The sequence below is a fragment of the Penaeus chinensis genome, chromosome 10 (assembly GCF_019202785.1).
Source record: "Penaeus chinensis breed Huanghai No. 1 chromosome 10, ASM1920278v2, whole genome shotgun sequence".
Lineage (NCBI taxonomy): Eukaryota > Metazoa > Arthropoda > Malacostraca > Decapoda > Penaeidae > Penaeus > Penaeus chinensis.
In genome coordinates this window covers 8,885,882-8,900,063 of record NC_061828.1, presented here as the reverse complement: position 1 = coordinate 8,900,063, position 14,182 = coordinate 8,885,882, and the positions used below count along the sequence as shown (strand labels likewise).

The 14,182-nt window shown below is 36.1% G+C and overlaps 1 protein-coding gene across 4 annotated transcripts in view; it reads left to right on the top strand.

Moving 5' to 3' along the window:
* LOC125029397 (mitogen-activated protein kinase kinase kinase 15-like) overlaps positions 1-13,938 on the top strand; it is a 33,827-nt gene extending 19,889 nt beyond the window's left edge. For 3 of the 4 annotated variants that reach the window (XM_047619224.1, XM_047619223.1, XM_047619222.1), the window contains exons 19-28: positions 337-441; positions 1,618-1,720; positions 2,282-2,431; positions 2,543-2,698; positions 2,880-2,985; positions 3,409-3,622; positions 3,963-4,263; positions 5,528-5,671; positions 8,217-8,293; positions 8,535-13,938. In XM_047619224.1, the coding sequence (XP_047475180.1) occupies positions 337-441; positions 1,618-1,720; positions 2,282-2,431; positions 2,543-2,698; positions 2,880-2,985; positions 3,409-3,622; positions 3,963-4,263; positions 5,528-5,671; positions 8,217-8,293; positions 8,535-8,682 (1,504 nt within the window). In that variant the 3' untranslated portion in view covers positions 8,683-13,938. The remainder of the gene's footprint in view (positions 1-336; positions 442-1,617; positions 1,721-2,281; positions 2,432-2,542; positions 2,699-2,879; positions 2,986-3,408; positions 3,623-3,962; positions 4,264-5,527; positions 5,672-8,216; positions 8,294-8,534) is intronic. The other variant, XM_047619225.1, reaches the window with a different exon arrangement.
* The last annotated feature ends 244 nt before the right edge of the window (positions 13,939-14,182 follow it).

Here is a 14,182-nt window from a genome sequence, read left to right as displayed (position 1 = left end):
AAGTGATGTTAATTTTGTCTTTCACAAGGCACATTTAAGGGGCTAAGCTTTTTTTAATACATTTACCACTCTCACTTGTTAATTTTAAGCTCTAATGATTCATTTTATGATTAACATTAAGTGAATATAAAACTGCGACTCCTAACTCCCCTCCCCTCAATCACTCACCAGGCATTTTCCATCTCTCAAAGTCTCCCCTCATTCTCAGTTTGGCCGCTTTTGCTCTGCCCTTCTGCCCTCAAAAATTAAAGAAAAAATGATCTCCTACCTTTAGTCTTCTCAAACACCACACTGTACCCTTGGCATGTGTGTGATAGCCGCCTCTCTGTGTTGTAGCCTAGAGTTCGGGTATGGGTATGGCTCCCGTTGCAACACAGCTGGCAGTCCCAGTGTCTCCCCAGCCTCCCCCTCCTCCTACCTCTCATCTCTCTCATACACCAGGTAAACAATCCACAGGCTCACTTTTCTGCACTTGTTTTTATCATTAAAACTTGATTCAGTTTTGGTTGATATACTAGTGTAAGTGATTTTTTTTTTTTTTTTTTTTCTCTCCCCTCCCCCTAAGTAAAATATGTGTGTTTGTGTGTGCACTTGTATGGTCCATATGCTTTTTTGTGATTTGATGAGATATAATGCATTCCAAATTAGCTTTGATTTGTGTTTCTGCTCGATTTATAATTTCAGTTTAAAGATATAATTTATTTATTTACTGACTTTTAGATATTGTGGCTTCACTGTATTTGAAGTGTAATAAAAGTGATTCCCAAAGCTTCATAAGCATTGCATAAATAGTTCTTATAATAAATACATGATTCATAGTTATTGGTGTGGTCTTATTTTTTGTAGTGTTATATGATGCATATGTATATTTTTTTTACAATAGAAATAGTTGCCTATATTTGAGCTAAAAAATAGAGTATAGTGTGAGGTTTCAGTTTTGATAGCATAAAGTAATTGATTGCTAATAAAAATAGGACTTGCATGTTATTGTAGTAAACAGCATTAATAGATTTGAAATGTTTATGACACTGACTTTTTACTGCATTTGGTTTAGAATTTTCACTATGAATTTTAGTTATGTTTTGGCAGCATCAATGAACAGTATTTCTTGAATATAAGCCTCAGACATAATTACTGTTAAATTTTACTGGAAATGCACTTTAATATTTAGTAAGGTTTATCAGTTTTGAATACCAATAGTTCCCCCAGATATGAAAAAAGACTTAGTATTTATGTAATTATATGTTTTTTAGATCATTTTATTTAGTAATGTCTGTATATCTGACTGGAGGAATTCACAGTCTGTTAAATTGCTATTCTAATGACTACTCTTCTCATTATTATTTAAATCCATGATCTTCAGGTTGATATTATATTGATTTCATTTATAAGAACAAAGGCTGTACTATTCCAAGCTTATACTCAAGGAAATACTGTGTTATTATTTTTAAGAGTTCTTATGATCTCATATTCAGATTGCTGCACTCAAACTATTTTTCAGTCTTGGCTGAACTACTGCAATTCACTTGATTTGTAATTAACTTCACATAGCTTTATTCAGTTGAAAACCAAGTACTGAAAAGTTGTTTATAAAAGCATTGCCATTTTCATGAACAGCTCAGTTATGACTGGTTCTGATCTCGACGATGCTCTCATGACCCGACGTTCCTCAAGCAGCGGTCTTCTCTCGCCCGATGTGGAGTCACCAAGGACGGATGGGGTGAGTAAATGTATGGATACCTCATGAGGATGCTCCTGATGTTGTTCCCTGTTATACTATTTGTACAAACCAAAGAACAATCAATGTCAACAGAAGTTCATTACAGATTTCAAGAAAGCTTGTAAAACATAGTGATAGAAAATTCAATAAAAATTAGTCACATTTAGAATTTACATTGTAGTACATGGGAAGCATATTTCTGTTATGATAAATTTATTTGCTAAGCATGGTTCTCTTCGTTTGGCCATATTGTAAATTATTAAGTATAATTATTGAATCTGTTACAACATTTTTTTAAGATGATGTTTATATCAAAGAATTTGATCTTGATGTCATACCAAAAATATGGATGTTTTGTACAATCTTTAAGACTAAATAAAGATGTTCATTATCAGTGTCAGTAAATTATAGAATGTTATGTGTAGGAATTGTGTTCCTGTAAGTCAAGAGTAGTAGATGTATTCTCTTTTTATGAAAGAAGAACATAGTTTTATTTTTTTATGTTTATGCATGTGAGAGGGAGAGAAAGGGTTTGTGGTAAAGTTGCCCAATTATCCTCAGGAGCAGGATGGATTCTACCTTCTGAAAAAAGATTCTCAACGACGGACAACTCTCACCAAAGTGTTGGTTCACGATCAACAGAAAATTGTTCAAATTTGGTTCCAGCGTCTGCAGCAGGAACTGGGCAGTGCCAAGTTATTACTCACTCAGGTAGGTCTCACCCTCATTTCACTTTAGGGTCATCAATAGCAATATTTTGTTTGTTTTTTGGGCTATTTTGCCTCTAAAAGATTCACAATGTGCTGTGCTTTATCTCAACAGGACCAGTTGGTGGTTATAATGGTTGGCCTGCGCGAGTACATCCCAGAGCAAAAGAAATTAGCCATAGAGCAAGCTTTTGCAGCCCTCAAGAATGAGACCGAATTCGAGGAGACAGTGAATCAGATACATTTAGCGCTTTACACTTTCCAAGATGCTGTGAGTGTTATAGATGTTTATATCTTGTTATTTTATTGTTTACAATTTGTTTGATTTTCTTCTGTAACATTCAGTGATACTGCTTTGTTTATCTCCATCTTCATCTCTGAAGTCCTTCACTCTGTCACCATCAGATTTCAAGGAAAATAAGTATTTTCTCTCTTTTAACCACTTTCTTTAGGTGAATGAGGTTTTGAAGAGTCACAGCATAAAACCTCACTGGATGTTTGCCCTTGACAATCTTGTGAGGAGCTCTGTTCACTGTGCCATCACTGTTCTCTCTCCAGGTGAGGAAATTACAACTTTCTTTTCATTGCGTCTTAGAATGATTTTCTTTTTTTATTGTTGCTAAGTAATGCACCAGATACAGATATAATTTGATTTATGAAAAGACTATCCTGTTTTTGATATTGCCAGAAAATCTGTTGAATAAGAATATAATTTGAAAGTAAACTTCCTAGACAATACCAGTAATTGTAAAGTTAGTTACAATGGTTTATGTACCAAAAGAAAATACAACATCATAACTTCAGAAACTACAGGTACATATTAAGTATTCTGGTAATAAAAATTACAACTATGTTTTAGAAGATGATGTTGTTCTTCTAGGAAGTAACCTAAATTTGTTTTCTTCTTCTTTGGATAAAATCAATGGTATCTCTCTTGACAGACATATTCACTCAGTTTATTGTTTTGACAAATGATTTCAGACCATGAGAGCCTACTAGGTTCCCCAGATGAGAACATTGGCGTGTTGGGGGGGAGCCCTGGGAGACCACGTGATGCAGTTGAGGAAGGCAGCACTTCAGGTGTTTCTACCATCAACTCTACTAAGTCGGCCAAGCTGCTACATGACTTCCACCACTCAAAACAGTGCCACCAGCTGCAGGAGAAATTCCAAGCAGCCAGGGCGGAGAATCTCAGGTTTGTGAAAAGCTGTGGATTGCTTGGTGAGAGAGAGAGTGGTAGGGAGGGAGGGGGTTAAAGAATGAGAGGAGAGGGAGAGAGAGGAGTTGCCTGGAATTGAAATTGTCATTTTGTTTGTAAGGGAGTGTGTGTGTGTGTGTGTATGTGTGTGTGTCTATGATTTTAAAGTAAAGATTTACTTTGAGTTTCTTTTTCTATATTGTTTTTCTTTTTCTCTTCCTATTCAGTATTATCTCCATCTTCTTTGCCTACTTGTGGATGAATTTATTTAGGATTTTTATTGTAATCTCAAACTGGTTTGCTGTTTCACTCTGCATTTCTCTATCTTTCTCCTCAGGTTGCTAGAAGAGCTCTCTCTGGCAGAGAAACGGTATGGGGACCTGTTGCAGATGTACCTGTCTGACCGGCGTGAGCAGAGCCGCCTCCTGGCTGAGCAGTTGGGGCTGCCCTCACCACCTGTTCTTAAGCCAGAGGAGAGCAAAGGGGAGGGTGACACTGTGGCTGAGAGCACAGAGAATATCGAGATTGCAGGGAACACTTGTAGTAAGAGACGCTGTGTGGAAGTTCGAGGAGAAGAGCTCGAATCGCCTGCTGGTACCATGGGGTCACAATCAAGTGCTGAGACGGTGACTGGAGAGGTGAGTGTGTGTGTGTGTGTGTGTCTGTGTCTGTGTCTGTGTGCGCATTTATTTGTAGATAGAAGTGGGATGGGGAGGAAGGCTTATGTTCCTGAAGTTTATCAGTTGTTATTTGGCTTTGACTGAATATTATTGTAAGTGGTATTATGGGCTATACTGACCTTTTTCTCTTATCCTCTTGTTTTCTATGTACATTATATAACCATAAACAATCATTTAGAAGGAAAAAATACATATAAATAGATAATCATTCATTATATAGGACTTATGTAAGATTCTACCCATTGTTCATGGTATTCACCTTCCTTAGTTTTGATGCTCTCTCCTTTCCTTCCATATCTTCCTTATTATTTTATTCCTTCTCTTTTTCATCCATTCTTTCCTCTTCCTCCCTTGCATCATGTTTGTGCCCTGAGTTCAATTTAGGGAAATGTCAAATGGTTAGCCTTAAATGGTAACCCCTTCATTAATCATGTAATATTTAAAGACAATATTTGATGTTCATCTGCCTGACCAGGAGTATCTTTTCTGGTTGAATCCAGGAAGGCTGTTATTGCTGAGTGTTTTTGTCACAGGCAAATAGGACAAATGCATTTTTAGCACATTATTTTCTCTTACTCTTTAATTGGTATGAACACATGATTCATAATATTTTGCTTTTTAATGTCACCACGCAGTATTCCTGCATTGTTATGCATGTTAGTTACTTTCTTATTTTTATCGTGCTGTCTTAACCCATTGGCGACGGGTATAGAAAATTAAAAAAAACTCTACGCTCTGGCAAACGGCGGCAACGCGCCAACTTTGAGCGCGTGAATTCGGTACATCAAGCCGAATCATTGCCTCGGGGCGCTTTGGCGCGCCACCACGGCGGACAGCCGCACGCCACATTTTGGGCATATTGTTATGACGGCAATAGGCGTGACCCGTCGCCATTGGGTTAAGTGTTACATGTTCTATATGGTGTGTCAGCATTTGACTGTTATTCTTTCTGACTGGTTATTCAGAAAGCTGTTAATGTTCAATTGATACCCCTAGATAGACATTGGAAAGCTTGATAAATACTTGTTTGTCACAAGTTCATTTTAATTTTGCAATTTATGAATTTAATTCATTTTTCTTTTTTTCATATCAAGGCCTCAGTGAATCTGACTTTTTTTTCAATTTTTCCTCATCTGTGTCATGCACTAATTTCCGTAGTTTGAAGTTTGTGTCTGGTGTTTTTTATTTTTCTCCTTACCCATAAACCCTCTCCCTCCACCAGAGTATTCCTGAGGATGCTGCCTCCCCATCGCTTGCCCACAATCCTCATGAACCCCCCATGATCCACGTGTCCTCTCGCAACATCGATATGGAGTTGGTTGCTTGGCTTCAGGCACTGTCAATTGATCGTGATGTTATCGATAAGGTATGTAGACTAAGTGCTGAAAACCTTATCTGGATATTGAAGTATGGGTCAGATTCACCCATATATTGTTCATTTCTGATTTCCTAAATTACCACATGCAGTGATGTTTCAGATTCTGAAGAATATGAATATAGTGTACAGTACTTGGCATAAACATCCAACAGTAAACAGTAGAAAAAATCTATTCCCAGTCAGGTATCAAAATTAGTTCTCTCCATTCTGATCATTGAAATGAAGGTACAAATCAAGGTACAAATTTTGAAGGAGAAGGAAAAATTCTGTCAATGCATGAAGTATTGATGATCATGATGTTGCAACATATCTGTCAGTTTATTTAGAATAGTCAAGAAAAAATCTTTGTGTAGGATAAGGACAATGATGATTTGAATCAAGTGGACAGATGATGAGACTTAAATGTTCAAAACAGTGACACACTCACATATGTGTATTTTGCGAATTGATTGATAAGTTATCCTTGATCCCTTCATCCTAACATTTAACCCATCACCGCCGGGTAAAAGAAATCTCTGAGCGTGATAAACTCTGGTGATTTCTGGCAACGGCCAGACACTGGGCGTGGGAGTCCGCCACATCAAGTGGAACTTCCTGCTCCACATGCTCTGGCGCGTTGCCCTGTGTACAGGCATACCCCATAGACCAAGCGGTTTGTTATGACACCTGTACATGTAACCTGTCTGAATTGGGTTAATGTTCTAAAGTTCTTTAAGTCTTTAATCTAAAAGAAATGAACAAATGAAAAACAAAATAAGAATAGCTATGACAAACATAAAACTAACATTTCATATGAGATTTTAAAGACCATTAGATAGAATTACTGTTGTGATATGAACTGCCGTCTGTAATCCACTTTTCTCAGATGACATCTGATCATAGTCTTGACTGCAGTCATTGCGATATTGCAGCCCCTTAAATATCTCTTTTTAGTCTTATTTCCTCAGAGCTTATTTATGCCAGAGCCCAAAGTGTAGAGATTGGTAAATGTACATTTCCCATTCTACTAGTATGGCATATCGCTTATTATGGTGCAGGGAAATCCTGTCACACTGGCATGTCCTGAGTTTAAAAGGGAAAAATGAGGTATACATGTTTTGTAAAAGTACATTCTATGGATTTTCTTTCATTTTTAAATTCCATGTTATTTGTTATTATATGTTTTCTAATCACTAAATTTTAAGGGTACCAAATCAGGAGGCAATATCTCTATAAATCAACTTCTTTTTCCCATATATCCTCCTTTGAAAATGTTTGCATACGTTAAGAATTCTGTGAGAAGATATTCATATGATCCACAGTTTGCTTGGATTCTGCATGCAAGCATATATTCAGCTCATCTCACAGGTGTTCAGAACAGATGAACACCAAGAATGGCATGTTATTTCATTTGCCAACACCATCTCGGAGGAGACGATACCAACTTTTACTCTCGTCCAGCCGTGAATACATAATACATATGACTTAAGTCGATATTAACCCCTCTGAGATGGTGATGTCAGGTGAAATAACAATCCATTCATGGCATTCATTTATATTGAACACCCACGAAGCAAGGTGTGTAGACAGTTTGCAGTTTTGATGAAAACTTTGAAGGGAATTCTTGTAACAAAAAGATAAGTAGATTTTATGAAATACTTATTCATATTTGGCCCCTCCCCCCCCAAAAAAAAAGGCCAAAATGGAAAAATCTTCCTAAAAGTTCCCATCACTTCATTGCATTGCCTATACACTACCATTTCAGAAGGAGTATAAAAAAAGTACCGAACTTCAATAGACTCATATCTATTCAAAATTAACAGCTTAACAGGTCTCATGAATTGAAAATTGGTTGTATCAACAGAAGATAGTTTAATTTTTTGTATTAACTGAACCATTTCTAATCTTGGCCCACATATGTGTATACACATGCATGCATATTCACACATGTATGCCACACACACACATATACACACATATAGTGATGCAATCACATAGTGACACACTCACATACAGCAACACACACAACTATCATGGCACACCCCTATAGCAACACATACATACAGGGACACACATGTATACAGGGACACACATGCAAGGACACACACATGCAAGGACACACACATGCAAGGACACACACATGCAAGGACACACACATGCAAGGACACACACATGCAAGGACACACATGCAAGGACACACATGCAAGGATATACACACAAGGGCACACACACAAGGGCACACACACATGCAAGGACACACATGCAAGGACACACACATGCAAGGACACACACATGCAAGGACACACACACACACACACACACACACACACACACACACACACACACACACACACACACACACACACACACACACACACACACACACACACACACACACACACACACACACACACACACACACACACACACACACACACACACACACACACACACACACACACACACACACACATTAACACACATTAACACACTCACATTTTCATTTATGATCTCTGATTTTAGTTTCCAAACTTGAAATTGCTCTTATTTTCAGTTTCTAGCTGAGGACTATACCAAAGATGATGTTCTTCTCTGGATGACTAGAGATGACCTCAGGAGAATGCAGATGAGGTGAGATGATTTTCTGTTTTGAAATTTAGAATTTGTTGAGGAAAGTAGGATACTAAGAAAATGCCTTGGAAGTTCTTTTTCTTTTATACATAATAAATCTGTGATATTTTGAAATTCAAAGTAAGTAAATTTTCAGTGTAGTCAGGCTTTCTATGGTTAGTTTGACAGAACTACCAAAGACATTATTTTTTTCTTAGCCAGCCCAATAAAGCTTTTTCTAACTGATATCTACCCTTGGCAGAGGGGGAGTGGAACTGCGCATTTGGCGTAATGTGGTGCAGTACCGCCACTCTCAGGGCCTGCCAGTCAATCCTGAAGAGCCCACTGCATCTTGCAACACCCCCAAATCAAGCTCCTCTGACTCAAAACCCCGTTCAACCAAGTTATGAAAGAGGGTTGTGTGCCTGTGCTGGTGGTGAAAGAGTCACAGGTTCTTGTGGGAAAATTAAGGAAGGATTTTTGCAGGAGGCACGTTAATACCTCCTGCTTTTTTTAGGTTTTTTGGATTGAAAGAAAAATATAGTATTCTGATTTAGCATTGTTAATAATGATATAAAAAAAATAAAAAATAATGAAGGTAAATATAATGAGCTTCTTCGACAGTGCATTCAGTAAACTTCTAGAGCACACAATTTAAGGAGCAGGAGCCGCCAAGGGATATATAATGCATTACTTTTGTTTAATTGCACTAATTGCATATCCTCAACCTCTAGCATTGGGTCAGAGGGTCACATGGAGTCAGATATAATTTGCTTCATATGGTGCTAACAGTACATAGTGTTTATGGCAGTTTCAATAACTGTGTGTTTCTGTGTGCAAGAACCTGAGGATGTATGTGTTTTCTCCTTGTGTGAGTGTGTTTTGTTTTCCTTTGCTTGCTTATAATATATGGTGCTGGATATGCCTGACAGAGTTTTGGCATTGGTTATGTGTTAATTTTTGAATGTCATCATATGTGTTAGTTTTACAAGATAGAAGAAAGTCTATGGAGAAAATAACTGAAAATTTACTTTATTTATGGGGATAAGAAGGAAGGATGCAGCTTGCATTTGATCAATTGAACAAATCTCATATATAAAGATAATCTTTCCATTACTCTGATAATAGTTCAGGGAACATTGCATGTTCTTTTTCATTTGCTGTTTGATGTGAAAATTGTAAAAATAAAAGCCTTAAAGTAAATGATAAGCACATTTTGTATGTTGATTGGATATAGGCATTTTATCTCACTTATCAAATCATGAGAGATGTGAAATTTTAGTTCTTTGCAAATGAAGATTTATATTTTGATGTTTTGTGTTTTGATATATATATAGATATATATTGTATATAGGACAGAGAGAGAAACAAAAAAAATATGGATATATAGATATATATATTATTATACAATATTAGATTATGCAATATTAGATTAGATCTGGCTCCATATGAACACAGTAATGGCCACTAATCTACAATAGTATTTTTATAATATAGTAACCAGTAATTGAATGATACTGTGTTTGCCCTCTCTTGGGGTCATCATAAGGTGGAGGAAAAATGTTGATAAAACATTTCAACCATAACACCAAGCCCCTTCCGTGATATGTGACGATCTGACTTGGAGACAGTAATGCTTTAGGGTTGCAATTTTAGCATGTCTGTCTCTGGAATAAAGATGGTGAAAAAGAGAAGTATATCAGTTTGTACTGGTTTTCTTCTTTTTAGGTTATATTTAAAGTAATTGGTAAAGAACAGCTTATTTGCTTTCCCAAACCAACACTGCCAAGGTTCTTCCTTAATTAGATACACAGAGGTTAGCTGTGGAAACTCATTTCCTTTGAGACAGTATGTCTGATAGGTAGTTATATTAGTACATATTAATAATAGATGCAATTCATGTTGCTGGTTTTATTGTATTGGGAAAATAGATGGAGTGTCGAAGGGTGTTATCATTAATATTTTTCTGTTTTACAAAAAAATAATTAAGGAAGGTTTTCCATTGTGTGGATCCTAAATTGACTAACATCTGCAACAAAAAACTTAGTATTGTTTTGATTAGGAAATGTTTGAAAAAGTGAAGGGCAGTTGTCTCTTGTGTGTGTGTGTGTGTTTCTTTTTTCTTTCTTCTTTTCTTTTCTTTTTTTTATGCAAAGAAATTGAAATTTTGTGTGTGTAGTTATAGTTCATTAGATTACTATTCTTTGCTTGTACATAGACATTATTCTCATGAGGTATCATGTGGTACATTTGATATTTTCTTTGGCAATTTCTTGGGACTAGACTGATTCCTAGGCTCACTTCTCATCAAGTGAGTACCATTGAAGATTTGCAAGTGGCAAACCTTGCCAGCTCCTTTCATTGGTGTCCTCCCTCTAGTGCTGTGATTATTGGGCAGTGTTGATTCCTCAATACTTCACAGTTCCTGACAATATGTGCTTTATTAGTCATTGCCTTTTATTTTCTGTAAGGTGAGGAGGGAATAGGTCTATATATATTTTTTTTTTCCCTTGATTTCGTTTTAAGTCCCATTTCGACACTTAAGTATGGCTCCTGCTTTAGTTAGTGATTTGTTAGCAATTTTCTCAGCATCGTATGCAAAGTTTATCTGTGAATTCTCATTTAACTTGATATTAAATATACTTTTAGATCTTAGAGCACTTCTATCTAAAATATTTATGTAGGCGTCGTAATAGAGTTGCAAACCTTGATATGTATATTTTCAGATATGCAGTAGTACAAATAAATAGAGGCAGATGTTATATTTGATTTTTTTTTCTTTTTCTTTTTCTTTCTTTTTCTTTTGTATAGGAAAGATGATTACATGTGGATTGTAGGTAAAGAAGATGTAGCTTTGCAGTCTTCAAGACTCTCCACACTAAATAATATCTATTTTATAGTTACTGATGTTTATTTTGTTCTCACTACTCTACTCTTTGAAAAGCTTTCATGTATATTAGGCTGTTTCTTTTTTATGCTAGACATGTTATGGCACATTATATGTATTCACACCTTGGCTTTCAAAATGAGGTTTTTATTCATTTTAACATAGAACTGCCCAGGTATGCAACAGCTATTTCCATTTCTTCTTGAGGATAAGAAGTCATGCCTGTTGATAGTTTCATGTGCCATATAATCAGAAAATAGGTACTGACTGTAGATAATGAATTTTATGACTGAGTTTGTGTATTTTATATTTAGTGCTCAATACTATCTTGCCAATGACTCTCTAGGTGCAACTACATTGCCTTATGGTTGCGCCCTATCTGCAATTAACTGTATTTTCATTTATTTTAATAGTTAAGCCTTCATGTCACTAGGCTGAAGCCAGTCCCTGTCTGGGTTGCAAGGTCATTTATGTAGCCTGATTACAGTTGTGCTAAATTATTATTGGAGAAAGTGTGATAAAATATATGGAAATTATTTGGATCATAGGTACTTTACAAAAAAAAAAAAAAAAAAAAAAAAAAATGCTTAGACTTGTTTTAGTGTTGACTTTGATAGTAAAGGTTATGAATATTTAGATCTTCAAACTATGACCACTTTCAAATTTTGTTTCTTATCCATAATATGCAATCAAATATTGTTTGTTAACCATTACTGTGCATCTATTCTTGCCATAAAGAGCTGAAGCCAAATGCCGATTGGCACAGACACGCACAATGCAAAGCCAGTCAACTCCAAGCTGTGTGCCCTAAACAGGTGTGCACTTTTTTGCCTCTGAGTGTGGCAATTTAGGAGCTATAGCCAAGTGCACTGGCAAATATGTGCTCCCCAAGCTTCTGATTTTTAGCTGACTGTGTGTGTGTTGCCCAGCGCATAGCTTGGTTTGGTGAGCAGAAATCCCCCTACTATTGAGTTGAATAAACCACTATATTCATTATGTACTTTATGTATGTGAACGACTTGCTTCTAAAACAAAAATGTTTTTATACATGTTCAGTTGTTGAGATGAATTTATGCTCTACTTTTGAAGCAGCATTTGAGGTAAATGATTTTTGTTTTTGGTTTTTACTCTTGGTAAATCAAATTTAACTCCTTGCTGATGGGTCACGCGCTGAGGCGTCATAACAAACCGCTCAATCTGTGGAGTGTGGCTGTACACCGTGGCGACGAGCCAAAGCGCTAAGAGCCGTGGGGTTCAGCTTGATGTACTGAACTCCCGTGCTCAAAGTAGGCTCGTTTCCATTAATCTCCAGCATAGAGTTTTTTATTTTATTTTCTTCACCCATCAGTAAGGGGTTAACCCATTCATGCTGGGTGCAATGATAATCCACAGACACCGGTTAACATCTAACATGTCATGAACCTGTTTCCTTTTGGCCAGGGTGACAGCTTGTGAGCCGGACAACAATGGTCCATGTGTGGAGCAGTATATGGTGATGCACCCTAGCCTTGCTAAACATTACCCAAAATTTTGCCCAGTCGTGAATGGGTTAAGTCTGCTATTTTTGGATTCAGATGCATATTGATTACAATGAGTTCATGAGATTAAGGATTAAACTGGCATGATATCAATGTCTGTGTGTATATATAGTGACTTACCTCAAATATATTTTGAAAATTTATGCTGTTGAGTTAGGAAAGTGTAAATTGAAGGTATTTATTTGTGTAATAACTTAAAATTAGAGTATAAAAAGATTCAGATGTAATACTCCTGAACTACAATCATACGGACTGTAAACAAAAAATATTCAATATCTTAGTAGTTTTTGGAGTGCTGGTTAAATACAAGTCAAGCACTTGTTTTACAGACAGTATATGTTGAGATTCAATCATAACACTACAGAGTGAAACTTGCCACAGATCAGGTTAATTACTGGTGTTAATCCACTTGTTGCAATAACTGAAGAAGAATTTAGAGGCTTTATAGAATAGAATTCAATACTCTGGGTTCAATTTTCTAGCATGGTAATCTTCTGTGAAGAATGTTTATTTAGTATGAATTTTATGTACAAAGGTATATTTCATTTCTGATCTTTTTTTTTTATTTAACTTTCTTTTTTCTTTTTGTCATTACAAAAGACAACTAACGACACAGGTCTTTAGTCTCTATACGTATTATTCCTTCATTGCTATTCTTCAGTATTGTTGAGTCGGCCAAAGTGGAGGTTATTGGAAGCACATCTGCAGAGGGAAGATACATGAAACATTTAATTAAAACGTATAGGAAGCCATTGCTCAAATTTGTGATGAAGCAGTGTTACAGACATGAAGAAACCAACCACAAGGAGTATTGTTTGTTGGATTTTTTTTTTTTTTTTCCTTTTTAAGGGAAAAGTATCATATATATATATTTTTTATTGTGTATTTTTGGATACATTTTTGTCTTTACTGGGAGTATTTGTCGGTAAATATTTTTCAGAACCATATCATGGTATATTACTCTAAAGTTGTTTCTTTATCCCACTTTCAGGTTAATTATTGATCCAGAGTTTTTAATGATATGAAGTTGTGGTTGTTTTGTGTTTTAAAGTTGTGAGTGAAACAGTTTTATTTTTAGGAGTGGGCACACTTGTGTTTAATTAGTTCCCAAACAATAATGTTTAACAAAGTTTTGTGCCATTTTGTAAGTTCGGAAGTTTTACTTTAGAAGATCATGCTTTTGAAGGATATGGTGTAAGGAATCTCATGTATTGAGGCTGTAATAAAAAATTTGTTTTTCAGTATTTTATCTTATTTACCAATATGTAATTTGTGAGTATATACACAAGGGTATTGTGGGTCACAGGGTAATTCATTGGTTATTAGAAGCAATGCATATGACAAGTTGGCTAATTGTTGCCATGGAGGGTGGCTTAGGAGACAGAGACTGGAGACTTGGACCTCATCTCTCAACTTGACTAATTTTGCATGGTCTTTTCTTCTCTTTTCCTTTTCCTTCTCTTTTCCAAACTCTACTATCCACTT